Source organism: Vipera ursinii, assembly GCF_947247035.1.
Source record: "Vipera ursinii genome assembly, chromosome: 2".
Lineage (NCBI taxonomy): Eukaryota > Metazoa > Chordata > Lepidosauria > Squamata > Viperidae > Vipera > Vipera ursinii.
Genome location: NC_139513.1, coordinates 84,692,232 through 84,719,985, shown reverse-complemented (window position 1 = coordinate 84,719,985; position 27,754 = coordinate 84,692,232). Strand labels below are relative to the sequence as shown.

Below are 27,754 nucleotides of genomic sequence, written 5' to 3'. Positions count from 1 at the left end.
GCCCATCCGTAACAGTTTAGATTGTGTAGTTACCCTGCTTATGTCTAACATTTGGCGATAGAATTCAGCAGTACTGGTGATGTCATTTTGACAACCAACACCCCTGATTCTCTCTCTTACTATTGATTTGGCCTTCTCCAGGGTTAATTGGCCAAATATTCAGGAGAGAGATCAAGACTGCAGAGTTCTGCTAAACGGATGCCATGCCAATTTGATAGCTGTCTTGAGAGCAGCAGAGGCATCAGGCCTGTAACATGATCCTGAGCGCTGAGATCAGAATCCTAGTCTAGGCCCGAGCCTTAATATTTGGCCTGGTAGCTTCAAGCCTCAATACTGCATTGGGGATGCATTTTGAGGCCAAAGTCCTAAGGAAATTTGATTGAATGGCTTCAGAGGCCCTCAGGGTCTATTGTATCCCATAGAATAGGTTGGTAAATGTTTTAGCTATAAACAATTTAACTGCTGCTGGGATGTAATTTGCCCCGTTGCCTGTGCAATTTAATTATTGCTTGTGTGCTCTTTTGGGTAGTAGAAAAGGCATAATTTACCTGGTCTGTTAATTTCCTGGAGGCCTGCGAATCTATGCCCAAATATTTAAAATATTTGACCTGCTCAAATTCATGTTAGAAAAAAAATTGAAACTTTGGATTGTCCCAAAGATGTTTTTTCACAAGGCAACTGGACTTTCTTGTTTTTCTTTGAAATTATTTCACTTCTCATCCAAGAAGCTTCTTCAGCTCTGACTGGATGGTGGGGAATGGAATGGAAGGATTTTTACTCCTTGCAGACAGCTGGTCATTTGCATTCTTTTAGAAAGTTGTTGAGGCCACCTGGAGGTTTATCTGTGTTGTCAGGGTCACCTGAGTAGTGGAAATGCTGTGGAACCTTTTTGGAACTGTTGAAAGGGCTGAGATAAACGATGTCATATCCCTCCTCCTCTGTTGAGAAAGGGCTGTTCAGTTTTGACATAGATGACATAGACAAAGGTCACTTTTTTTAAGACAGCAAAGTCCACATTTTGGACAGAGAGGACCACTGCTTTTAAAGAGGGGTCAAAGAGGCCATCTATGTTAAAATTGAACAGACCTCTCTCAACAGAGGAGGAGGGATACGACATCGTTTATCTCCAGTCTGCAACTCAGCCCTTTCAACAGTTTCAAAAAGGTTCCACAGTATTTGCACTAGTCAGGTGACCCTGACAACACAGACAAACCTCCAAGTGGCCTCAACGAATCTCTAAAAGTATATAAATGACCAGCTGGCTGCAAGGAATATAAATCCTTCCATTCCCCACCATCCAGTCAGGGCTGAAGAAGCTTCTTGGATGAGAAGTAAAATGTCTTCAAAGAAAAACAAGAAAAACAAGATTGAAAATCTCCATAGACTTTGGATTTTTCATAATTGATTATTGATTGTTCATTACAATAAGAGAGTGCCAGAGTTCACAGTGCTTGCTTTATGCCTACAAAGGACAAGGAGAGGGGAACTGCATTGTCACTGTAGAGAAAAATTGTGAGATAGCTAATTTAGGAATAGGAATATCAATTCTCTGGAGAGGTCGTGTGAACAGTTCCAGACAAAGCTCTGGTTTACAGTGCTTTGTATTTTCTAAGAATGCTATAAAGTCTTTATGAGGCTCAAAAACATTCTTCAAAATAAGAGAAGATATAAAACTGTGAACTTTGCTTTTAAGTTTTGCAACCTTTACTTGACACCTAGCACTTAGACTTTTACACTGCTTCATAGTGCTTTATAGCCCTCTCTAAGCGGTTTACAGAGTCAGCATATTGCCTCCAACAATCTGCTTCATTTTACCAGCCTTGGAAGAATGGAAAGCTGAGTGAACCTTGAGCTGGTCAGGATCAAACTGCTGGCAGTCAACAGCTTTTTATCTACTACGCCACCATGAATCTTTATCTTCCCATTGGATTTTAAATTGAACAAATTATGTAGGGCAGAGAATGTGGACACTACTAAGAGGAAGCATCTTAGCAGTCCCCTTAGAGCTGTGGTGGCACAGAGGTTAGAATGCAGTGTTTTTGTTGTTAGCTGCAAAGTTGTGTCTGACCCATTGCAACCCCATGGACAACGTTCCTCTAGGCCTTCCTGTCCTCTACCATCTTCTGGAGTCCATTTAAGCTCACGCCTACTGCTTCAGTGACTCCATCCAGCCACCTCATTCTCTGTCATCCCTTTCTTCTCTTGTCCTCAGTCTTTCCCAGCTCTTCTTCAGTGAGTACTTCCTTCTCATTAGGTGTCCAAAGTGAGTTTCAACTTCAGGATCTGGCCTGAAATGGAATGGAAGCTCCATTTCCATCTGTCCTGTTTGCCATCATTCGCTCCCTAGAGACTAAAATGGAAGATCTGTAACTTGAGCTGACCATGAACCAGGAGTGTATATCAGAGTTGGTGAACCTTTGAGAGCTGTATGCAACAAAATTTCATTTTGATGTATGCCGACTGGTGTACATTCAAAGTGATAATAAAGTTGTTGTTGTTGTTGTTGTTCTAAAGAGCAGTCAGGGTTGATCTCTAGGACTGACCAGTTTGATCGCCTTGCAGTTCAAGGGACTTGCAGGAGTCTTCTCCAGCACCATAGTTCAAAGGACTCAATTCTTTGGCGCTCAGCCTTTCTTATGGTTCAACTTTCACAGCCATACATTGCAACTGGGAAGACCATAGCCTTGACTATACGCACTTTTGTTGGCAGAGTGACATCTCTGCTTTTTAGTGTGCTGTCTAGATTTGTCATGGCTTTCCTCCCTAGGAGCAAGCATCTTTTAATTTCTTGGCTGCAGTCCCCGTCTGCAGTGGTCTTGGAGCCCAGGAAAATAAAATCTGTTAGAATGCAGTATTGTAGGCTAACTCTGCTCACATACCAGGAGTTTGATTCCTTCAATCCTGACCTGTTCAAGGTTGACTCAGCCTTCTATCCTTCCAAGGTTGGTAAAATGAGGACTCATTTTACCCAGATTATTGTGGGCAATATTCTGGCTCTGTAAACTGCTTAGAGAGTGCTGTAAAGTATTGTGAAGCAGTATGTAAATCTCATTGCTATTGCTATCTGTAAGCAATCTGTGCTGTCCCTGTTTTAGCAAAAAACCCCACCCCATCTTAGTTTTTCCTCCCCTATAACAATCTATAGCATTGGATAATATGCAGCTGATACTGTGCTCTGCTTTTGGGAAGAGTTTTTGGGTAAATGCCAACCTCAAAGCTAATCCAATCCTGTACCTACCATTTTCATTGGAAAACGGTTGGTGCTCTTTGGCTGAACAACCTGAATTATTATTACTATATTTACTTTAAATATTTGCTGGATATATAATTGTAGTTACAAATGCTGCAGTATAGAATAACCATAGAAAGCAATATGTACAAGAAGTAGTTTATTTTAAAACTGTTCCAAGTATCAACTTTTACTATAGATTAAAACACAAAACAATGGATACACTGCCAGATAATGCAGTGATTGTTGTAAAATTTACAAAACAAGCCATACAATTCTTAATTATGAGTAATACTGCATTAATGCCTTCATTTAAAAAATAATTGTTCCCTATATTACAGCTAGATATACCACTTCTTTTGGCATGTACTCATTAGAAATTATACAATGAAATCAGTAACAGTGAGATATGGCTGTTGTATAAAATATTACCCTCTTTGTTTTGAAACAAAGCTTTACATTTTATTGAATCTCAGAAGAGGGTTTCCAATATAACCTTGAATTACATTCAGTTATGTTTGCCTTGTATCTGTGTCTAATTTATTTAATGTCAGATTATTTGCACAACAATAAAATGTAGATGGTTAGTTTATAAAATTAGATATTATTTTATAGCTATTCAGGTTAAGCTGAAGTGAAGGAAGTTTGAATTAATGCATCTTAACCTGACATAGTTTAGATATTGTATCCACCTGCCATGACTGAATTTATCTTTCTGCAAGACAAAGATAAGTTCTCTTGCATGCATTAGATATAGCTGCTTAATATATTTTCAGATCTGAACTAGAGGACAGTTCTCTGACTTGTACTACCTGAACATCTGGGTCTGTCAGCATAGAGGAATAGACGATGGCGTCTGGAAGAGTATGATTCAGTAACAAGTAACTGAGATGCTTATCCATCTATCCATCCATTCATCCTTAATTTTAAGAGAGTCACCAGATCCTCAGGTGATACAAGTAAATCTTGTTGGATATGCATGCCAGGACAAGATCTGATTCACCAAATTCATCTGAATTCCTATCAGCCTTAGCCAGTTATGGATGCTGTGGATGAAGTTATAGTCCAACAGCCTCTGGCTTTAGGCAGCGCATAGTGCTGATGAGTTATTAATAATAGCAGTAAATTCTCACACCTGCCAGGGCTAAGCTACCATTCCTGCTCATATCTAACATATTATATTAAGGTTTCCTTAGAAATATAAAGGGCAAATAAGTTAAGTGGGATTTAAGTCTAATTTCAGCTGAACTGTAAAATAGACAAAAGGCAGAACTATTATTTTTGTAGTTGCAATAATGTATTTGTGGGGAAATAAATGCAAAAGGCTTGCAAAATATCATGAATACATTGTGTGACATTTCTCTCCATTTTAGTCCTACATTTATTAATCAGTAGTTGAAGTTTAGATCAAATTTGGAATTGATTCAAAAGATTTTTAATGCGTCATTTTGGCTTAAAGCTAGTAACACTGTATTGAGGAAATAGACATGCTAGAACCCAAATTAAATGCTATCAAATCTGTAGTCTCTTTAGCATGAAAAACTAAATTATGTATATTATGCTTCACTGATTGTTTCTTCAGTAATAAGACTTTATTGGGGATTAATTTACACTAGTTGTGAATAGATAATATATACTTAATTCATTCAGAGCTACAGTACTTAGTAATGCCTTAGTAATGGAGTCCGCAATTTCAGCCGTTGGCTGTAAAGCAGTTCACTGCATGTTTATATATTTTTTTGTGGCAGTTGTTAACTATATTGTTCACTATAAGGTGATTTTGTTGGAAATTGGAAATAAATGCCAGTTTCTGGCAAAAACAGTAAATTACAGTCTTGTATCCATGAGGCACTGCACATAGCTGTAAATACAAGCCAGTTGCCTAGTGTCCAAAAAACGGCCTTCTGATCATGGGTGAGGGACATTGGGACTTCATACCTGGGTTGTAAATCCCATTTTCAGATCCATCGTAACTTTGACTGTTTTCAAGTCACGAACTATCTTTGTATGTTTTACAGCTCACTTGTGTAGTCAGATCAACAGTTACATATGGGTAAGTTTTTATTATATAACTGCCTACCACTCCAAATTAATTTAATCAGTAAATGTCAGTTACTGAGTCTGTTCTGTATCACTAGAAGATAATACTGAATAAGTATAAATTTATTCTATTACTGTATTAATAACTCAGCAGGACATTAACATAGAAGCCTTTTAGAGAAGGACTAATTCAATATCATTTTTTAGATGAGAGTTACTACACTATATTGTGGATATTACTTAAAAGGATAGTTGGATTAAGCTGACATGTTCAAAGATTATCCCCCAAAATGAATACTGTAAAATGGTGCCACAAATAAGATAATCTGTTGTATGGGTGTTACATTTCTCATTCTCCAAGATAATGCCACCTGTTTGTCATCTTCAATTCTGGTAATATCTAGTGGTGATTTGCCAACTTAACTGTCCTTACATAGAATAAATAGGATATTTCTATTCAGCATGTTATTATTTTCAAGACTTTTAAAGATCATTTCTTTTCCATAATTATCCATACCATAATATATAATACTGCTAAATAAGGGTGTACTCAGGAAGGACCTAAAAGATGATGATGGCCACAATGAAGCAATCAAAATATCTTTTTAGGAGCTTCTTTTTATGTGTTCATTTTAATCTTTCTGAACCCCTGAACCAGGCATTCATGCTGATAAATATTTTTAAAAGAATATGCAAAGAATCTATTTTTTTCCATAATATTTTTGCTTCTGCTTTATTGGTAGTTTACTTTGTTTTTATTCTGATGCACCTTTCTTTTAAACATATTAAAATTAAAACAAAAACTAATCTCATTAACTGAAATGAGAGTCTTCTAGGAGAAAAATGCCTGTTAACATTCAACATTTTATTATTTTCAGCACTTTAGAATACTTTCCCCATAATTATCCATACCACAAAATGTGACACTGATAAATATTTTGAAAGGAATCTGCAAAGAACTAAAATTAATTTCAGTGTTATCCAAGAGGAAAGCATTTACATATATTCTTTCATAAATCTCTTGCTTAGGATGAAATTTAACAACTGATAGTGTGATACATATTAATTGTTAAATTATTAATATAGTACCACAATTTCTATGTACTAGGTGCAAGACACAAATCTGTAATAAGATAACCAGAAAATATTGGACAATATGGACTTTCACACCATAAATGTTGAGGGAGAGCCATCTGGCAAAGTTCTTTCTAGCAGAAGTTTCTAGTAGTAGGGAGGGTGGTCCAAGGACATGTGAGAGGTAGCTGAGCACACATTGTGCTTCATTTTCCTAAATATCAAATTAGTCTGCAACTGACGGTTTCTGGAGTTCATAGCTAGATTAAGCCTCGGGACCACTGCTACCTTGAGGTTAAAATTATTTAGTATAAATGCATTTTTGCCAAATTCTTACATTGGTGCAGAAAGGGCAGATTTCTTTTAATGGGAAATATCAAAGAGGCATTGAGTTTTTAAGGAGCTATCTTTCTGAGAGTTCTCATAAAAGTTGGAAAATTATAATTATGAATGGTATCCCCATCTTGAATTCCCTGGTCCTATGCTGTAAACATGGGCCTACTACCTCATACCTTCTTTGTACTTGCCCTAGACCAGAGGTCCCCAACCTGTGGGCCATGGCCTACTACTGGTCTGTGGCCTATTTGCAACCAGGCCACAAGTGGCTGGCTGGTGAGCACAGGCACAGCCCCACTTGCGTGATCATGGGCAGTCGCGGGTCCACTTGTGCGTGCATTGCAGGCACTTGCAGCCCCACTCATGCAAGCGATCGGGGCCTCACTTGTGCAAGTATCACGGTGTTTCTGGCCTCAGGTGAGCAACGGGTGCTTGTGCACATGTGAGCACCTGCCCTTCCTCAAGACCATCCCCTCTTTCCTTCCTCACCCCCAGCCACCAACCTGGAAAGTTTGGGGAACTCTGCCCTAGACTACGATGTGCTCTATTTTTGTTAAGAAGAGCAGCAGTTATACAATATTAAAATAAGAATGAATGAAATCTCTTGCCACATGGTAAGAGTGGAAGAGAAAGAGTAGGAAGGCATAATATTTAACTTCTCTTTCTTAATTCAATTATATCGTCATTTAATTAAACTGATGTTTAATGTTATAGAAAACTAATGTCATATAGGTCTCAAAAATCATAAACTAACTTCGACAACCAACACAGTGAAGCAATGTTAGCTTTATAATCTCAAATTTTAAGAATCTTATGCATCTTCTTCCATGAAGACTTGTACAGTAGTTTAAAGTATTGATTGAAGCTTGTCTAGAGTACTTTAAAAACATTTACAACAGAAAGAGCAGATATTCCTGCCAAAGATTCATAGAATAGCAGCCCTCTGTCTATACAAATGGGGAGCCATTGTGTCATCCTTACTGAAATAAACTCTGATCAGTAATGCAAACCAGTATTTTTGAACATCCTTAAATTTATTTTTGGGAATGAGGGCTAAAACTGGGAATCAGGATAAAACCAATTAGTACTAAGATAAAATGTGAAGGGAAATATATGCATTCTAAGTATTGTTAAAACCATACTCTTGGTTCCTATATCATGTGAATGCTAATTGTAACATTGTAATTAAACTGATTTTTGCTGGTGCTTGAGGATTTCAAACAATATTCTGATTAGCCAGAAAGGAATTACTATCAGGTTAAACAGGAATAATTTCTATTCATTCATCTTTCTAGGCAATTTTTAAGAAATTATTCCTCAAATAGTTTTGCCCTCATTTTAGAGCTCATGAAACTTTGTGTTAAGGTGACCTTGGAAAACAAGCATCTTTTAAGATTGTTGGCTCTTCAGCATTTTACACTTTGAATAAAATATTGAATATTGTAATCAAAACTTGAAATTTGAAACCTAGGGCAGGTTATATTGCTTGGTTGGATCCCAGAAGATTTTTATGAATGGGAGAGTTTCTACTGTTTGCGAAAGACTGCTGATATAACTATTCAATATTTTATTTGAAATGCTGGTTTAGTGGCTAATTCTGGTGAAAGGAATACTTGCTATTTCTCCAAAGGCTTAAGGTGCCCTCTGGGTCTTGAGGATACAGAAAGGTCAAATGGCAAACATCTGTGCTCCCTTTCTGCAAGTAAGTTGGCAGTCTTGCAGGCTGCCAGTCAAAGAAAAGTGCTAGCCAATGCTATGTCTGTTAGAGGGAACAATGACCATGTAGATGTTCTCCTAAGCAAGAACACTACTTCCTTCCAATGATATTAGTAGAGACTGTGGGAAACTGTAGAAATTGCTGCTTGTTATAAGCAGAATCTTCAGATCATTGTGAGCAAGGTGAAGTTTTTTTGGCATTAGTAACTGACTTACAACCACAATAACTAGAATGGATCTTATATTGAACAATGTCACAATCCACTTATCTGATTTCATAGATGCAGTCTTAGGACTGAAATAATACCATGTTGTATATAGAGACATTTGGTTTTTGGGGCAAACTTTTTTGAAGCAAGAAAGATGTACTTGTTAACAAATATAATTTGTATAAAATATGGAGCTCCTCCCTTTTTCCTTCTGAAAAGAGCCATTTCAAATTAATTACAAATGCTTTAACAATAGGTTGTTTCACATTACTCGTATAATCTTATATATTTATATAAATGGGTGTGATGAAACACTCACTAGTGGGTGGGTGGGAATAATGTTTTCTGCATTTATTGAGTTCTGTGATTCCAGAAGACTAAGCAGCACAATGGGTATCTTCTCCAGGTTTGCAAAAGAGAGCAGCCATGATGGGATTTTTGTTTTTAAAGCAAAACTTATTTTTCAGATCTGTACAATGAGATGAATATTATAGAGTATCCTTCATTTTGTTAAAGTAAAAAAAAAAGATTTGGCAGTTGAGGTGTTTCATGTTTCTGAATTTCTGCAGTAAAATAAAGTTCTACAAAGGAATCTTTCAAACTTTAGTCACAGACTGAAGATGTGAAGTGGGGATTTTCATAGAGATGATGCTTTCTTCTGGAGGAGAAGCAGCCACAGGTCATGAAACCGATCAGGAGTGACCCAGGATGAAACTAGTTTCTTCAATGTTGAAGCAAGTAGCAACAAGTGTGGTTACAGTTGTGTTACCTTTCCAGATTGGAAATTCTTCCTATGTTCATCCGTAAGGTAGAGTTTGTTCAATTTCTAGGGCTGAATCTTTTTTTTCTTTTTCGTTTTCTCTCCCTGTGTCTATGTGCAACAGAGTTAGAAAGTTGAAAGCTAAAAAGATTGTCCAGGGATGGTTTTTTCTCCATGCATAAAACAAGTGTTTTCAGTTTGGTTAATACACACAATAGCATTAGCAGCAAGTGACATCCATTCCTGACTGTTTCAGAATGTTGAGTGCTTCTGTGTGTTTGTGTGTGTGGTATGTGCCAGTCTGTAGTCTGTCTTGTGGATCTCATGAATGTCCATATTTTAAAAAATCCATATATGACAATATCCAGTATTAGAAGATCAATATATTACTGTTGAAAACATTGTTTTTGTGACTTTTTTCTTTTTGTATAAAAAAAATAATAAAAATAAACATTTATCTCACTATTATTTACATAGTCCATGCGTGTAGGATCACTGCAAAACAAAACAAAGCAATGCATGTTTTAAAACACAGGCATGCATGCATTTTTCTTTCATAGACTGTTTCAGTAAAATGCAGTTTCCTTAAATATTTCTACAAGAAATGTCTATCTGATTTAATAATGATCATACTTAACAGAAAAAACAAAGCTTCTCCTTCAAAACCTGCTCCATATTAACTAACCAATGACAGAAAGTAAAGAACTTCTCCTAGAATGGCTGAATACTATTTTACCATTAGTAAAGTATGTTATACCTTGACCAAATCAGTTTTATAATTACTGGATTTTACTCAGATGTTAACTTGCTGCCTCATACTTTATTTTCAAGCTGGTCTTTTGCACTAATAAAGCATTTAGCTGTCTGATCACAAACCCAAATCTGTAAAGAAAAGAATGATGGAATAGTTAGCACTTCATCTTTTGGCTACTATTGGTAGAAGTTGTTCATCTGAGAGGAACCATGCCTGATTTTTAGCATTTTTTGAACTGATCAGTTATAGTATTCATATTCTTTGACACAATCCTCTTTTCTTGGAGCAAATATTGCAGGGATGGTTTGCTTTTAATGTAGCTTATGGGACATTGAGCTGGATTTTACTACCAAAGAAACTCAGGTCTTTTCATCTCTTGCCCTTTATAGCTATGAAACTTCTGGAACATTGTCTCAATCCCTTCTGCATTATCACCATTAGTCTAAACACACCAGAGGCTGCAGATAGCAAAGTTTGCATTGAGAGAAGATGAGAAACACCACCTTAACGTCAGATCATGAATCAAAAGTTGGAATTAAGATTGCCGGGAGAAATATCAACAACCTAAAATATGCAGATGATACCACTCTAATGGCAGAAAGTGAAGAGGAACTAAAGATCCTCTTATTGCAGGTGAAGAAGGAGAGTGCAAAAGTGGGCTTGAAACTCAACATTAAGAAAACCAAGATCATGGCATCCGGCCCTCTCAATTCCTGGCAAATAGATAGGGAAGAAATGGAGGTAGTGACAGATTTTATTTTCCTGGGCTCCAAGGTCACCGCAGATGGGGATTGCAGCCAAGAAATTAAAAGATGCTTGCTCCTGGGGAGGAAAGCCATGGCAAACCTAGACAGCATACTAAAAAGCAGAGATGTCACCCTGCCAATAAAAGCATGTATAGTCAAGGCCATGGTTTTCACAGTTGCAATGTATGGCTGTGAAAGTTGGACCCCAAGAAAGGCTGAGCGCCAAAGAATTGAGTCCTTTGAACTATGGTGCTGGAGAAGACTCCTGCGAGTCCCTTGGACTGTAAGGCAATCAAACTGGTCAGTCCTAGAAGAGATTAACCCTGACTGCTCTTTAGAAGGCCAGATCCTGAAGTTGAAACTCAAATACTTTGGCCACCTAATGAGAAGGAAGGACTCACTGGAGAAGAGCCTAATGCTGGGAAAGATTGAGGGCAATAGAAGAAGGGGACGACAGAGAATGAGGTGGCTGGATGGAGTCACTGAAGCAGTAGGCGTGAGCTTAAATGGACTCCAGAAGATGGTAGAGGACGGAAGAATGTTGTCCATGGGGTCGCGATGGGTCGGACATGACTTCGCAGCTAACAACAACCTCAGATCTGACAAATGTAATGTAAGGTGGTCTCAGCTATGAGATGAGCTATTTATTTATTTATTTTATTGGATTTATATACCACCCCTCTCCCAAAGGACTCAGGGCGGTGTACAGGGCAGTTAAAACATGGTATACAAAATTAAAAAATAAATTAAATTAAGTTAAATTAGCCCCAACAAGACAAATTCTAAAGTTTAAAATTCCAATCCCTCAGTCCAGGCCGGCAAGCTCAAATAACCAGGTTTTCAGGTCGCGGCGAAAAGAGTGAAGGTCGGGAGCCATCCGGAGCTCAACAGGAAGCTGATTCCAGAGGGCAGGCATGCCCACAGAGAATGCTCTCCCCCTGGGGGCCGCCAGCCGGCACTCCCTGGCCGACGGCACCCTGAGGAGGCCCTCTCTGTGGGAGTGTACAGGACGATGGGAAGTTGACGCTGGTAGAAGGTGCTCCCATAAATAATCCGGACCCATGTCATTTAGGGCTTTATAGGTCATCACCAGCACCTTGAATCTCACCCAGAGGGCAACTGGAAGCCAATGCAGCTCGCAGAGCAGAGGTGTTACATGGGAGTATCGGGAGACCCCTATCACAACATGTCCTTAAAGAGCAGTAAATGAAGCATTTTGAAGTGCCGTTAGGGGACACATAGGCAAACCTTGGAACATTAAGAATCTATAGTCTTAGTGTTCATGGCAGATGTATGAAGATTTAAAGAGAAAAGCACATTTCCTTTTTCTCTTTCAAAGACAAATGACAAAAGTATTGTTCTTGCTTTAACAACAATCCTATGTTTGATAGGTGTTGGGGGAGTTAGCAAGCGCACAAAAAGGAGTTTGTGGAAATCATCCTACTATCTCTGTTTTGCTGCTAGGTACTAAAACTCATGCAAAGTAGTAAAATCAATATTATGTTGACAGTGAACAGTTATCCTTTTCAACCTCAAGGTAATTAGAAGGCCTTCTTTATTTATGAAGACCAATGTATGTGAATCAAAATGTGGGTAAAGAGGACTTCTGTTTTTTGTGCCTGCAGCGCATGGCCGTGTGAGAGTGGACGTCCGATCCCCACGGCTAGTTTCTTCCTGCTTGGGGGACCCTAGATGGGTCTGAAGTTGCCCCGGAGAGGTGACTGTGAAGGAGGGGTGCCCCGTTGATCATGAAGCAATGGGAATTGCTTCATTTGACCCAGGGAAAGACTTCTGAACCCGACAGGCTAGCGTGAGCTCAGAGTCTAGCCAAAGCTGCTTGCAGCCGAAGTCCCAGATCTCAAACCTAAACATCGGTGAACAGCGTGCTTGGAATTGGTGAGAGTACTGATGTTCTTTCTTCAATCTACTATTTAAATCCTTGAAAAGATTCCCAAAGCAAGAAAACCTCCAGAAGTGAAGGGAGGGGACTATATCCCCATTCCCTTACAGACAGAAGTGGCAAATTAACATAAAAGGTGGAAAGAGATATACTAAAATTTGATTTAAAATATTTCAGTCTGGACAAATCTAGGAACTAAAAAACTGTCAAGATTATACCCTAAAAAATTTCTGATGGAATTATAAAAATATGTAACAAAAATAACTTTCTGAATGAAAGAAAACTGAAAAAAGAAATAACTGCTGACATGTAGTGGAGAATCAGAGAATAGAACACTAACAAATAAGGACTCAGAAATTGGCAGGATGCCCAGAAACAAAGAAAAAGTTGTTCCTTTGAATTGCAAATAACCTTGAAGACAGCTGGGAACAAAGGAAGAGCCAGCTATAAGATTAAAAAGTGTTTGAAAGGAAAAAAAAAAACCACCTGGACTGTTGCTTAAACCAAATAACTGTTTATGAAAAAAAAACCCTTGGCTTTTTGGCTAATCTTTTAGAGGAGAATTTGCAGGAAGGATTTAAAGTGGCTTAATATACTGAATCTGTAATTTTGACTGACTGATAAATTGACTTTTGAATTGAAACATTGATGAAAGATTATTTGAAGGGGGGAGACAACATGGATATCACATACGTATCAAAAAATGACAGGATGCCTCATTCAATATTTTCTCCTGAAGGACTTAGCCTGGAAAATCAAGCGCCTCCACAAGCAAATACTTCAAGGCAAGATAAATACTTTCCCGGAGAAAATATATGTAATGTTAGGACAAATACAAATGACAATAGATTCAAATCACGATGAAATTCGAAACAACTTTGAGGATTTAAATAAGCATATTTCCAATCTAAATCTACAATTAAAAAAATGCCCAGGAAATAACAACAAATGAACAAATAAATCAGACAGCAGACTACAAACTAGAAGAGTATGATCAAATTGATGAAATAACAAAGGAAAAGAATTACAATTTGACACAAACAGGAAAAAAATCTACAAGGTTCTGATACAACAAGAAAAATGAAATTATTAGAACTATTAAAGTTGGGGGGAGAGAAAGAATTTATTTTACTTACTTCATCTTTTGTATTCCCAACATCATTTGTAAAAATACAGGAACTGTTGGTTAAGCGGATTACATCAACTTGGAAAATTACTTGGCAAAAGAAGATCAGAGACAGATACAAGAGATTTGACTCACCCTACCAGATGGACTGTTACATGAATAAACATTTGTTTGAATATGGCTAAAAGAACAGAGAATTTCGAACATAAAGGGGCCTTATAACAAGAAGGATAATGAGATTTAAGTAATATAGTATGTTTTATAATATAGTAAATGTTAAAATAGTAGGTTGATGTAATTTTTATTAATATATGAGTAAAATATAAACTGATTAAAAAGGATGTTATATCTAGATACTATAAGGCAGATAAAAAGTATAGTATTTTTATAATGCATGACATAAAATATTGGGATGATGTACCTAAATGGGAAAAATTAGACAGTGAGATGACTAATATGAAGAAATTATGACTGATAAGAATTGGATTGAATATAAGGGAATCTAAGTGAACAAAAATTATAAAAATAGGATGTATGCTGAACTAATAAGATGATTATGAGAATAATATAAGCTGAAAAAAATGTTATATTTATTTGCATAAATATAATGCCTATACCTAATATTTATATATTGAAAATATTAAGAATTATATTTTGGCTAAGGTTGAAGAAGGAAAATACAAATGGGAGAACGGAAGATCAAAGAAATGTATTATTAATATAGTAATTATGGAATTATCAAATTTAATCATTATTGACTGTTAATTATTACTGTCCTTTTTTCTTGTTAAACTATAAACCAAGACAACACGCTGTACACCAGGCACTGGAGATTGTTATAGTTAAAAACCAATAAAATATCTATTAAAAAATGTGGGTAAAGAACATGATTGGAAGAAAGTTTTTTGTTAAAGAGGAAAGTTGTTGCTTTTCTGCCAGAAACCCTCCTTCCACTCGCATGCGCCAAGTTCATAGGCTTGCTTAAAACAAATGGTTAAAAGCACATTAAAAAACAAATGTAAAAGCAACTGAAAAGCAAGATGCAAAATCATTTTGAAACTGAAGTAAAGCCAGATTTTTATGCCAGAACGAATCCAGGTTGAAATTATATACATTCCACATACGTAACTGTTCTTGCTAATTATAATTTGAAATGCAAATTTGACATATATAGAAAGGGGTATTTGCTTGTCTCTGGCTTAGTCCTCTTTTATATTAGTATTAATTCAAAGCCATAAGCCCCATTCAGCTATTATAAAAACAAGAAAATCAACCTGCATTCAAGGTTTGAGTGTATATTAGTCTTACATTCCCTACAAAGGTAAGCATCTGCAGTGGAGATTCTCTTCTATCCAATGAATCTCTCCTCAGTGGTTTCTGGAAATGAGGATACTTAATCATATAAAGAGCATCTCCATTCTACACATGTGAGGGCAATACAAATGGGTCCTCCTAGACTGTTTCAGAGCAAAACAATGGCTTTAAAAGCACAAAGATCCAGATTTACTTCAGTCAATACAGAATATACTGTATTGCTCTTGCTTTAACAACAATCCAAATTCAGGACAAAAAAAAAATATCTAAAATACATTTATAATACCTTGTGCCAACATCCTGGTACTGGTAATCCATCTGGACCCTGTAATGAAATAAAGAATCATTTTGTATTATTGGAAAATAGCTAAGAAACAAATTCATTAATGATGATTTTGGGGAGTCTATAGCAGCTACCATAAAGAGCAGCTAATGTGAAGACCCATGCAGAAATCGTGCTGGTTTGGAGAAAAAATATATTGGAACAAACAATGTTGCATTATCCTTAAAACAATCAAATATCTGGATGCTTGTACACATTTATCTTATCAAAATGTTTTGATTTATGGAATCACATGAATCTTTGAGGCAACAAAAGTTGCAACATAGCTAAGTTAAATCCCCCTGTGCAGTCTTGTAGGACGTACTGTTGAGTTTAACTCCATAGCAGTTTATGACAAGTTTACAAAGGCTACTGTATATCCTTCTTAAAATGAGAGTGGGAGCAGATTAGGAAATACTAGCATCTTCTTAGGTATCTTTTTGAATTATCTTCCATGTTCATGTTTTCAGTTTGCAACTACCAGTTAGTGGACAGACACACACTTGATACATTAGCTATGTAAACATTGGAGCAGCTATGTACAACATGCTTGAAAGCCCCTTGACCAATTTTGCAGAAACAAGACTCATGCGCTCGTGACCTCTCGTCTTGACTATTGCAATGCTCTTTACATGGGGCTTCCCTTGAAGACCACTCGGAGGCTCCAACTGGTACAGAATGCGGCCGCGAGAGTTGTCTTGGGAGTTTCCCGGTACTCCCATGTTACACCTTTGCTCCGCGAGCTGCATTGGTTACCAGTTGTCTTCCGGGTGAGGTTCAAGGTCTTGGTGATGGTTTTTAAGTCCTTACATGGCATGGGTCCGGAATACCTCGGGGACCACCTGCTGCCGGCGTCGACTCCCCTCCGCCCTGTGCGTTCCCACAGAGAGGGCCTCCTCAGGGTGCCTCCGGTCAGAGAATGCCGGCTGGTGGCCCCCAGGGGAAGGGCCTTCTCTGTGGGCACCCCGGCCTTATGGAATCAACTGCCGGTTGAGCTCCGGATGGCACCGGATCTTCGCTCCTTCCGGCGCGGGTTAAAGACCCATTTATTCGAACAAGCTGGCCTGGCCTGATGGGGGAATGTTAGGGTTTTAATGTTTTTTTATATTTTGATTGTTTTAATTTGGGCAATAATTTAATCCTTTTTAACTTTGGTACTTCTATTTATATGCCCTGTATAGAAATTCAATTAAATAAAATAATAAATAAATAAATAAGATTAAAGCTTGTGGCATTTAGGTAAAAAAGGTTGGAATAAAATACAGAAAGTAGTACTATTTATGGAACCTGACATCAGATTTTAGAGTTTGGAATTTTCTCCTAAGCATCTGACAGGGTAGATTAATGGCAACCACTAAAGCTGATATATCACTGATTACAAAACCTGACTGAGGAATTAGAGCAGACATGAGTTTTAAAAAAGGCAAAGCAAATAGAACAATTAAAGTCAACCATGATATTCACAGATGGAGAAGACCAGAAGACTGGACTGACAAAGAGGACCTAATTGGGAAGAGGTGAGTTGGTATATCCTCCCAATCCAGGATTTTGTTGAGATTTTAAGAGTTTGCCCTGAGCACCCGCATGTAGCATTAGCTGTTTTATGTAGTTCAACCAATACAAACTTTAATAATCCAATGAAATAAGATGCATACTGTTCAAAGGGACAATGGTGGGATCAAACAAAACTGAAAAAATATCTTATGAAGCAAACAGCTTGTTAGGAAGTAAAAAGGTGATTTGAAATGGCCCAGATTTAGGCTTTAAAAGGAATGTCCTGGTGCTTTGAATCATCTCAATTTCCCACCAATTATTAAGTTGTGACAGCTATAATTCTGTGGATCATGAAATCAGCCCAATCAAACCTACTTTCCCAGGGCCAAAGCAAAGAGAGAGGAAAGAAAAAGAGGGTACAACAGAAACCAAGGAACCCTTAACATTAATGCAAAGGGAAAACTAGCCATATATTATGAACATTTGGCTGAACCTTATTGCTAAAACACAGATCTGTATACTGTATCACTGCAGTAACATAGATCAATTAAATGTTGTCTTTGACATCCTGTGTGAAATCACGTCAACTTGCTCACATATTCTTATAGTCTAGCAGAACCTGCTTTTAAAATATTTTAAACACACGCACACACACACACACACAAACACACACACAAAGCAAAAGCCAGAGAGAAAGAGAGAGAGCAATAACTCCTTTGTGACTGGCTGTGTTACAGAATTTTGTTTCCTATACTCAAAGTAGTGAGATGCTGATCCAAACTTTGAAAGACCTTTAACACGGAGCTACAGAAATTCCAAATGAAAGACTTTTAAGAAAGGTGTGGAGCAAAGATTACAGGGAGTGCAGAATTATTAGGCAAATGAGTATTTTGACCACATCATCCTCTTTATGCATGTTGTCTTACTCCAAGCTGTATAGGCTCGAAAGCCTACTACCAATTAAGCATATTAGGTGATGTGCATCTCTGTAATGAGAAGGGGTGTGGTCTAATGACATCAACACCCTGTATCAGGTGTGCATAATTATTAGGCAACTTCCTTTCCTTTGGCAAAATGGGTCAAAAGAAGGACTTGACAGGCTCAGAAAAGTCAAAAATAGTGAGATATCTTGCAGAGGGATGCAGCACTCTTAAAATTGCAAAGCTTCTGAAGCGTGATCATCGAACAATCAAGCGTTTCATTCAAAATAGTCAACAGGGTCGCAAGAAGCGTGTGGAGAAACCAAGGCGCAAAATAACTGCCCATGAACTGAGAAAAGTCAAGCGTGCAGCTGCCAAGATGCCACTTGCCACCAGTTTGGCCATATTTCAGAGCTGCAACATCACTGGAGTGCCCAAAAGCACAAGGTGTGCAATACTCAGAGACATGGCCAAGGTAAGAAAGGCTGAAAGACGACCACCACTGAACAAGACACACAAGCTGAAACGTCAAGACTGGGCCAAGAAATATCTCAAGACTGATTTTTCTAAGGTTTTATGGACTGATGAAATGAGAGTGAGTCTTGATGGGCCAGATGGATGGGCCCGTGGCTGGATTGGTAAAGGGCAGAGAGCTCCAGTCCGACTCAGACGCCAGCAAGGTGGAGGTGGAGTACTGGTTTGGGCTGGAATCATCAAAGATGAGCTTGTGGGGCCTTTTTGGGTTGAGGATGGAGTCAAGCTCAACTCCCAGTCCTACTGCCAGTTTCTGGAAGACACCTTCTTCAAGCAGTGGTACAGGAAGAAGTCTGCATCCTTCAAGAAAAACATGATTTTCATGCAGGACAATGCTCCATCACACGCGTCCAAGTACTCCACAGCGTGGCTGGCAAGAAAGGGTATAAAAGAAGGAAATCTAATGACATGGCCTCCTTGTTCACCTGATCTGAACCCCATTGAGAACCTGTGGTCCATCATCAAATGTGAGATTTACAAGGAGGGAAAACAGTACACCTCTCTGAACAGTGTCTGGGAGGCTGTGGTTGCTGCTGCACGCAATGTTGATGGTGAACAGATCAAAACACTGACAGAATCCATGGATGGCAGGCTTTTGACTGTCCTTGCAAAGAAAGGTGGCTATATTGGTCACTGATTTGTTTTTGTTATGTTTTTGAATGTCAGAAATGTATATTTGTGAATGTTGAGATGTTATATTGGTTTCACTGGTAAAAATAAATAATTGAAATGGGTATATATTTGTTTTTTGTTAAGTTGCCTAATAATTATGCACAGTAATAGTCACCTGCACACACAGATATCCCCCTAAAATAGCTATAACTAAAAACAAACTAAAAACTACTTCCAAAAATATTCAGCTTTGATATTAATGAGTTTTTTGGGTTCATTGAGAACATGGTTGTTGTTCAATAATAAAATTAATCCTCAAAAATACAACTTGCCTAATAATTCTGCACTCCCTGTATATAGCTAGATCTTGGGAACATAAAGAACCCATGTGACACTCCAAATTTGGCATACTCTTCTAAATTCTATTTTGCCTTTCTTAGCATCTCCAAACTCGACATTAAACTCTGAAATGTTATTTCTGTTTTCCTCTTAGGTTTTATAATTGCTTCTTTTTTTAAAAAAAATTGTTTTAACTGTTCTAACTTGTAAATATGAAGTGCTTTTAATTCTGTGTGTGACCAGCCATACGCTAAATAAATAAGCATCTGCTTCTTGGTACCTTTTAAATGGAGAAACCAGAGACTCAAACTGAACCCTTCACCATGCCTAGCCTTTGTTTGGAATGCCAAGGGGACTGTGCCAAGCTACTTCCAGGGCACACATTGGGGAAAATGTTGTTTGAGAATCTACATTTATCCCTTTATCTTTCAGTGGTACCAGATGCTACATATAATAATATATGTATTATATATTTTAATACAAAGTTCTATTCAGAAAAAGTATACATTTTGTATACTTTTTCCGAATAAAGCTTTGTATTAAAATATGTATGTTGTTTTTCATGAGCATTAAGTAAGTCACTCTCTGTGAAAGAGAAAAATAGTTTCCAGGCTGGGAGGAAGGGAGAATATGCCAAGCAGAAAAAGTCATGCAGGAGGAAGGAAGGAAGAGAAAGATACTGTACCAAAGGACAGAGCATTTCCACACCATCCAGTTCTGGTAAACCCGGCTCCCCTTTAAAAATGAACTGTTAATTGAAAATGGAGAGAAGGTTAATAGGAAAGGAAGAAGGAGCAGAAATAAAAATTCAGAGATTGACTGAAATTTATAGCAGGAGTGGGCAACCTCCCAAGAAGAGGCCTTCTAGTGATGAAGTGACGTGACCTGATGGAGCTGATCAAGTTCCTTCAACCCTAACCTTTTTGTTTTGTTTTGTCTTAAAGGGAAGGAACGGGAGCAGAAAGAAGGCAAGCTGTTCCATTTCCTCTCAAAGGCCTGCATTTTGGGGAGGGATGTTGGTGTTTCAAAGAGTGGACATTGGAAGCAGTTTGACTTGCAGAGGCTTCCTTCTGCCATCCTTATTTTTCGAGGGCAGGGGGAGAAATCACAATAATGGTGCCCTTGGAAATGGAATTTTGGTGATGTGACCAAAATTGGAAGCCACAACCAAGGGACTCTGACCACAGCCTGCTGGCTGCTCACTTTTTTCTACAGAGGCTTCAGGACATTCAGGATAAAACTGACAGGTGACAGGAGGAAGAACAAAGGCCTTTCTCTTTTTTTAATAAAGTAAATGGTATTCTCCTAAAATGACAGGCGAGGAGTGTGGTTTTCAGGATGGCTTGTGAGATGTTTTTAGCCATCTGTTCTAATATTAGGGAGCAAAAGCACATTCCAGTCTGTGGCATAAGAAAGGCCAATAATCAGAAGTATTAGAATTCACTTAGACACTTCGTTCCAAACAGCCTCTCTCTCCAAATGTTTTGAAATAGATTGCTTCTTATACTAAAGTTTTCAAACATATCAAGAACATTTCCCCCCCCCCAAAAAAAAATTAAAAAATTCATACCACTGGGCAAGGCTGATCTAATCCAGGAGGCCCTGGTTCTCCTTTTTGTCCTTTTGCTCCTTTTCTGCCCGGCAATCCTCTTTCTCCCTATAGACATTAAATAAAAGTATACATATATGCTTAAAGAATTTGAATGGCAAATGTCTCAACCTTCAGCTAGCACCCAGTTCTTCTTAGCTTTTGCATTATGGAATGTTCTATTTGTATTAAATGATTGACACAGTTTCAGACCCTTCCTATAGAAACATTTGACTGATATAAACAATCGATATGAAGCCAGTGATCCAAGAAATTAGCTCAATAAAAATTAAGATGTTTTCTCTTACCATAGGGGACTTGCCTATATATGATATTGTTAGGTACCAAATAAAGAAGGTTTAGAGGTTTAGATTAAAGTTAGCAACTTTTTCAGGCCACCAGCAAATAAACAATAATGGCCAAAAAAAAGTGCCCAAAATTTCATAAAAATCAACACACAGATATTCTTGCTTGTAATCTCAGAGTAGAGTTGATAATTTTAGGAGATTATGACTTTTTAAAAATGCTTTATTTAAATGTGAGTTTAAATGTGTGCTGCCAAGCCTAAATTAGATCTGTAATTTATAATGAAGAGTTTACAATGTGGAAAATATAAATGTGGGTTTAACACAAGTTATGTTAGAATTTATATTCATTTTTAAATGTTTCCCTATACAAATATGTGGGAAATTAACATATCAAGGAAGAGGGTTTATATGTTCTTATCAAGAACATATAAAGAGAACTTTATATGTTCTTGATAAGACAATTTCCTAGAGCAGAGATGTTTTATGAAGATGTGGGAATAAAATAAGAAAACACTCAGTGTATTTTTTTTAAAAAATAAATTTTCCAGTACAAAATGTGCAGCTATGTATTATTTTAATTATATGAATTGTTTGAATTAAATACGTTGAATGTTTTTTCATTAAGTGAAGGATAATATTTGTACAAAATACTGTGCTGATTTAGTCTTGTTAGAATATAATGGATATATATATATATATATATATATATATATATATATGTGTGTGTGTGTGTGTGTGTGTGTGTGTGTGTGTGTGTGTGTGTGTGTGTGTGTATGTATGTATGGATGGATCTTTGGTCATTCGGGTTTTTTCCCGCGTAGAATTGAAGGTGTAGGAGCAACGTTTCGACGGAATCCCATCCGTCATCCGTATATATATAGTGTTAAGTATTTAGAATACCTTGCTAGGCCTCAAACACATATATTATAATGAATAGATTTTATTAGATTATATGGGAGAACAAAGGTACAGGGATAGCTTTTTTTGAAGAGCGGAAAAGAAGACAAGAACGTTATTCAGAGAATTAGAAGTGATAGCAACCTTTTCTCCTCTTTCACTTTTTTCTCCTTTTTCTCCTCGGAGGCCAGGGAAACCCTAGAGAAACACATTGGCAGCATTTAGAGTCAAATACTCAAGAATAGCATTAATCATAAAGCAAAAGACAACACATTCCTTTCTTTGAAATAAGTACAGCCAAGCATCATTCTCAGAAGAAAGAAGAAACATTTTTTGTGTGTGTTGATGTGTATATGCATGAGGTTGCACACCTACAGACATACACACCCAACCACCCACCCACCCACCCACACTACAGATTCTTAATAGTGGTTCTGATGTGTATAATATTCAAATCTCTTAAGAAGCCACTAGATGGCACAGAACTCAAACTCAGTGAACAGGACAACAGCAGTGCATTATGACATCCTAATGATAGGGACCATATGGAGAAGGCTGATATCTCCAATTCAAAACCATGTGTAGTTTAGAGTTCAGTTTTTAATTTACACAGAAACTATGACCGATAGCCACTATAATCCCGCGAACAGAAAACCTGGAAGACTTAATCCCAAGCATCCTGCCATCTTTCAGTTTATGTCTTTTATTTATAAAACCGAAGTGAATGACCTACTTTAAGACTGCTTTTTCCCCCAAATATTCAGCTGAAGGAAAAAGTTTACTGTAAATACTACAAATAGAGCTTGCCTAACAACCTTAATTGGGACCAGCAACCCTGTTGCTAAACTAAGTGGTTGCTAAAATGGGGAATTAGGTGACCTTGATTGTGCTTTCTGGCTAGAAAGTGACAAGTCCACTCAGTTTCACACTTTTGGCTTTTGTTTGCCTCTTAAACACTCCTGCCTTGGGAATGCTCCAGGGCTTGCTTACTACTATCTTGTACGCACTGAAAGCAAAGCAAATGTGCCAGAGCCCAGGCTGGGAGCCATGGGTGCGTTACTAAACAGCTTGCAGTAGTCTCTTCCTCTCCATTCTCTCTACTCTGTGAGGGAGGGGGAAGCAAACAAATTCTTTAGGCAATTTTTTTTCTTTTGCTTGACCCTTCCTCCCACCCCTACTCACAAAGTGCAGAGGTTGGAGAGAGATTTCAAGAGAGCAAGATGTTTGCTCTTCTTCACATCAAAAGCAATATGATCAGAGTTGTGGATTCACTATGAGGGTGGAGGGAAGTAAGCAGTTTCTGTACACAATCACTCCTTTATCTGACTTCTTCCCATTGTTGGTGGCATCATCACATTGCTTTCAGGGTGTGGAACAGCAAACAGCTTGCTCTCTTGTAATCCCTTCCTCTACAATCTGCTCTGCATAAGGGTGAAAAACTCAGGTCAGGCACAGGATAGTTTGTACTGAGTATAATGGCAATCATGTGACTAAATGCTGTGAAAGCCAGAAATGGTTGGAAATTGGTTGTAAGCTGATTTTTTCAGCACCGTCATAATATATTCCCAATGAATTCTCAAGCAGGCATAACATAATTTATTATTTATATAAATAAAGCTACAAAATGACAAAAAGCAGCAGAGGATATTTAGAACAGGGGTGTCAAACTGCTGGCCCGTGGGCCGATTTCATCATACCAAAGCCACGCCCACCCCATTGCCGGCAATGCAAAAAGAGTTGCAATACATCATGACATGTCACATGACATGTCACATGACATTTGACACCTGTGAGTTAGAAGGACTAAATTAGCAGAATTCTAACTTTTTTGCATGTTATTCAAAAGTATATAGGGGAGACTTAAGGTGAATCCTCCTGGATTCACGGCTTAATTTGGAAGATCATCTAACGGCCGTGACCAAGGGGGCCTTCTCACAGGTTCTCCTAGTGTGCCAGTTGCGCCCCTTTTTGGACCGAGGTGCCCTATGCACGGTTACCCATGCCCTCATCACTTCTCGCCTGGATTACTGCAATGCTCTTTACATGGAGCTGCCCTTGAAGGCTTCAACTGGTGCAAATGTGGTCGTGCGGGTGCTTATGGAAGTATCTCGGTACTCCCATGTTACACCACTCCTGCGCGAGCTGCATTAGCTTCCGGTTACCCTCCAAGTGTGATTCAAGGTGCTGGTAATAACCTTTAAAGCCCTGCATGGCTTAGGCCCGGGGTACTTGTGAGACCTCCTGCTGCCATTGTCAACCTCCCATTGCCGGTTCGCTCCCACAGAGTCAGCCTCCTCAGGGTTCCGTCGGCCAGGCAATGCCAGCTGGCGACCCCCAGGGGGAGAGCCTTCTCTGTGGGTGCACCGACCCTCTGGAATGACTTGCCTCCGGAGCTGCGGATGGACCCTGACCTTCGGTCCTTCTGCCGTGACCTGAAGACATGGTTATTCCAACAAGCAGGCCTGGACTGACTACAATTTTAATTAGGCTTTTACTGGGTTAAATTGTTTTGTAATTTTGTATTTATTTTTTAATTCTCTTTTAAATTTTTTACTCTATGTTTTTTATTATTGAAAAGTTTTACAGTACATTTTAAGTATACTACATCCCTCCCCCTCCCCCCACATCCCCCCTCCCCCCCCGAATTCCCAGACCTGAAAGCAGGGTATTGCCTCTAACAAGCTTAAACTAAAATATGCTAACCAACTATGAATACACTTTAAATCCTATCGCACTTTAACTCCCTTTACACATAGGTAAATAATAGTACATCTTATAATTCTAATATTAATTCATATGCTAGGTGAAATTTTTTAGTCCCATATTTATTCTGAATATATTCAATCCATCTTCTTCATTCCGAAATATATTTCTGTTGCGATTGTTCTTTCAGGTATGCTGAAATTTTTGCCATTTCTGCCAAGTTTGAAACTTTTAAAGTCCACTCTTCTATAGTAGGCAGTTCCTCCTTCTTCCAATATTGTGAAACCAAAAGTCTTGCTGCCGTTATTAAATTCAACATCAATTATGTTTTTAAATTTTTATTGTTGTGAGCCACTCTGAGTCCTCAGGGAGAAGGGCGGCATATAAATTTAATGAAATAAAATGAAATGAAATGACTCATTCTTTGCGAACATTTCTACAACTCCACAAGCGGTAGGCCCACATCTACCTAGTAATCACAATCCACTTTTCTTAAAAAACCAGAGTAGAACTTAGAATTAAACAAGGTAGAAAAATTGGACAGAGCATGGATTCTGGAATTATTTTCAATCTCTTAATAGTACCTCCATTTTGGGTTGCCTGGCCAGGAAGGGCGCTCAGAATAGAGCCATCAGTACATTCGGACCCACTGTCCACTTTATTTCCATTGGAGCATAACAGTATTAAATGTATGTTTTTTATCTGTAGCCCCTGGCCAGATCCAATCAACGTTTGAATGTGAACGCCTTCAACAGGAGTCTGTATCAACCCCCAGGGATTAATGGCACTATCCATTATTATTATAACCATAACAATATGAAATCGTAGCTGCCAATTCTTTAGCTGACATTAGTCTTCATACTCATCAAATTCTTCCCAATAATTTAGGATGTTGTAATGTATTGGCATAGTATATGTGCTAATCCAAGCAATATGATATTTTGTAATTGACAGATGAAAATTTTGTGCTGTCTCAAGATTTTTTTGTTATGGCACCCTGTGTGCCGATAACCACCTCAGCTGGTTTACACCATAATCTTTAAATTTCAATTTTCAAATTTTGGTACTTGGTGATTCTTTGTCTTGTTCTACTATTCCCTGGTATTACCACATCAATTGTCCATACTCCTTTTCAACTTCAGTTCAATCTGGTGTGTTATGAGCCAAAACTATTATCAGCTTGTATTCAGAAATCCCACAATATTTTAACCTGCTCATTTTTTATCACTTTTTTTTAACTACCAGTTTTTGATTACAGGCACATGATAATTTTACAGATGTTCCAGTGGATCATTTTGGCAACTATATTATGTCATTGTTTATAATCAGTTTGTGTGATATTCTTGCATGAGCTGAGTATATGATGTACTGTTCCTTCTGCTGCTTTGCACAATCTGTACTTTGAATCATTTGATGCTCTTTTTTAGTACTGATCTTTTTTTGTTAGTTTATCATATAAAATAAAAAACAAAATAATAGGAAATATAGGGGAGGGAAAAGGAAAAGTGTAGAAAGAAGGGGCAAAAGAAAGAAAAGGCGTTGACTTCCGACTCCCTTTGGTGCAGTAGAATAAGATAATAACATCAAACCTTCAGCTTTTTTACTTTTACATAGTAGTATAAACTAGCCATTTCTATAACAACAAACAGTTCTGGCCTTGATTGCATTACAGGAATTCCTTGACATACAACCATAATAAAGCCTGACCATTATGGTCATATGTTATAATGGCCATAAAACAGGTCAGTCATGTGACCAATCCAATTTTACAACCTTTTTTTTTGCAGTGATCCTTAAGCAAATCTGCAGTCATTAAGCAAATGCCACAGTTGTTTGCAAAACCATTGCTTATCTAAATCAGGGTTCTCCAATCTCTGGGCCACAGCCCACTAGTGGGCCATGAGTTGTTTGCAACTGGGCCGTGGAAACGGGCGAGCACATGTGCATTCTCACTTGCGCGAGCAGTGGGCAAGTGTGTGCATCCGTGCTCCATTTGCATGAGTGGCATGTGCGTGTGCACACTCACACAAATGGAGCTGCACGTACCCATGCTTGCCAACCACTCACACAGAAGGATTCCCATTCCACCCCCACCCACACAAAGCCAGAAAGGCTAGGGAACTCTGATCAAAATTATTTCCTGCATTACTTGGTGACATACTAATGACACTGTAGATAAAGTATTGATTACTTACATCTAATCCTGGTTCACCTATCTTCCCCTGCATTATTAAAAAGGAGAAATAGAGAATATTGATAAGATGACAGTGGAATAGCACATTAACTAGGTTATGTTAAGTCTATAATTTATATAAAAAATACCAAATCCGGGTATCTTAGTAGATTTAACTTCAATGGGAGAATTAAGCAATATCCTATCTATCTACTACTAATTTCCATGTTTACTGCATTAGGATTATGCAAACCTTTATACAGCCTAACTTTAGGGTCACCTGTCATTTTAGTAGGGCAAAAAGAAAGCAAACATGATAAATGTTTTTAATGATTTTTGTAGGTGCTTTTTTTTCAATTACAAACATAGAAAGATTTTCTCCTATATTTTATTCAGGCAACCTGGCTAAAATACATCCCTGAATTTAAATCCATGAGAATTGTTGCATATCCTACTACAACTGTTTGTTTTATGACAGAGAGCTAGCTGCCTTCTTTCTACAAATGTAGATCCCTTCAGTAGATACAGGAGTTTCAGGCAGAATCAAATGCCCAATGATCTTTCATGAGAGAAGGATTTAGTCTGTTGTGGTAAAGTGATAGTAAATATATCCAAAATGCATTATTTAGGTGACTTTATAGCACATTAAAAAGGAGCAAT

The 27,754-nt window shown here is 37.9% G+C and overlaps 1 protein-coding gene and 1 long non-coding RNA gene across 2 annotated transcripts in view; one reads left to right on the top strand and one right to left on the bottom strand.

The window, feature by feature from the left end:
* Window positions 1-9,411: 9,411 nt before the first annotated feature.
* The window catches only part of COL23A1 (collagen type XXIII alpha 1 chain), a gene marked incomplete at its 5' end in the record, with an annotated part of 306,180 nt that continues 287,837 nt past the window's right edge, over window positions 9,412-27,754 (bottom strand). Inside the window, 6 exons of the mRNA XM_083351737.1 lie at window positions 9,412-9,475; window positions 15,491-15,529; window positions 20,111-20,173; window positions 20,996-21,082; window positions 22,363-22,416; window positions 27,117-27,143. Coding sequence (XP_083207863.1) covers window positions 9,431-9,475; window positions 15,491-15,529; window positions 20,111-20,173; window positions 20,996-21,082; window positions 22,363-22,416; window positions 27,117-27,143 — 315 coding nt within the window. The 3' untranslated portion in view covers window positions 9,412-9,430. The remainder of the gene's footprint in view (window positions 9,476-15,490; window positions 15,530-20,110; window positions 20,174-20,995; window positions 21,083-22,362; window positions 22,417-27,116; window positions 27,144-27,754) is intronic.
* Window positions 11,177-13,222, top strand: LOC310636776. The gene is made up of 2 exons (XR_014491792.1): window positions 11,177-11,477; window positions 12,490-13,222. It is a non-coding gene; the product is annotated as an uncharacterized lncRNA (long non-coding RNA).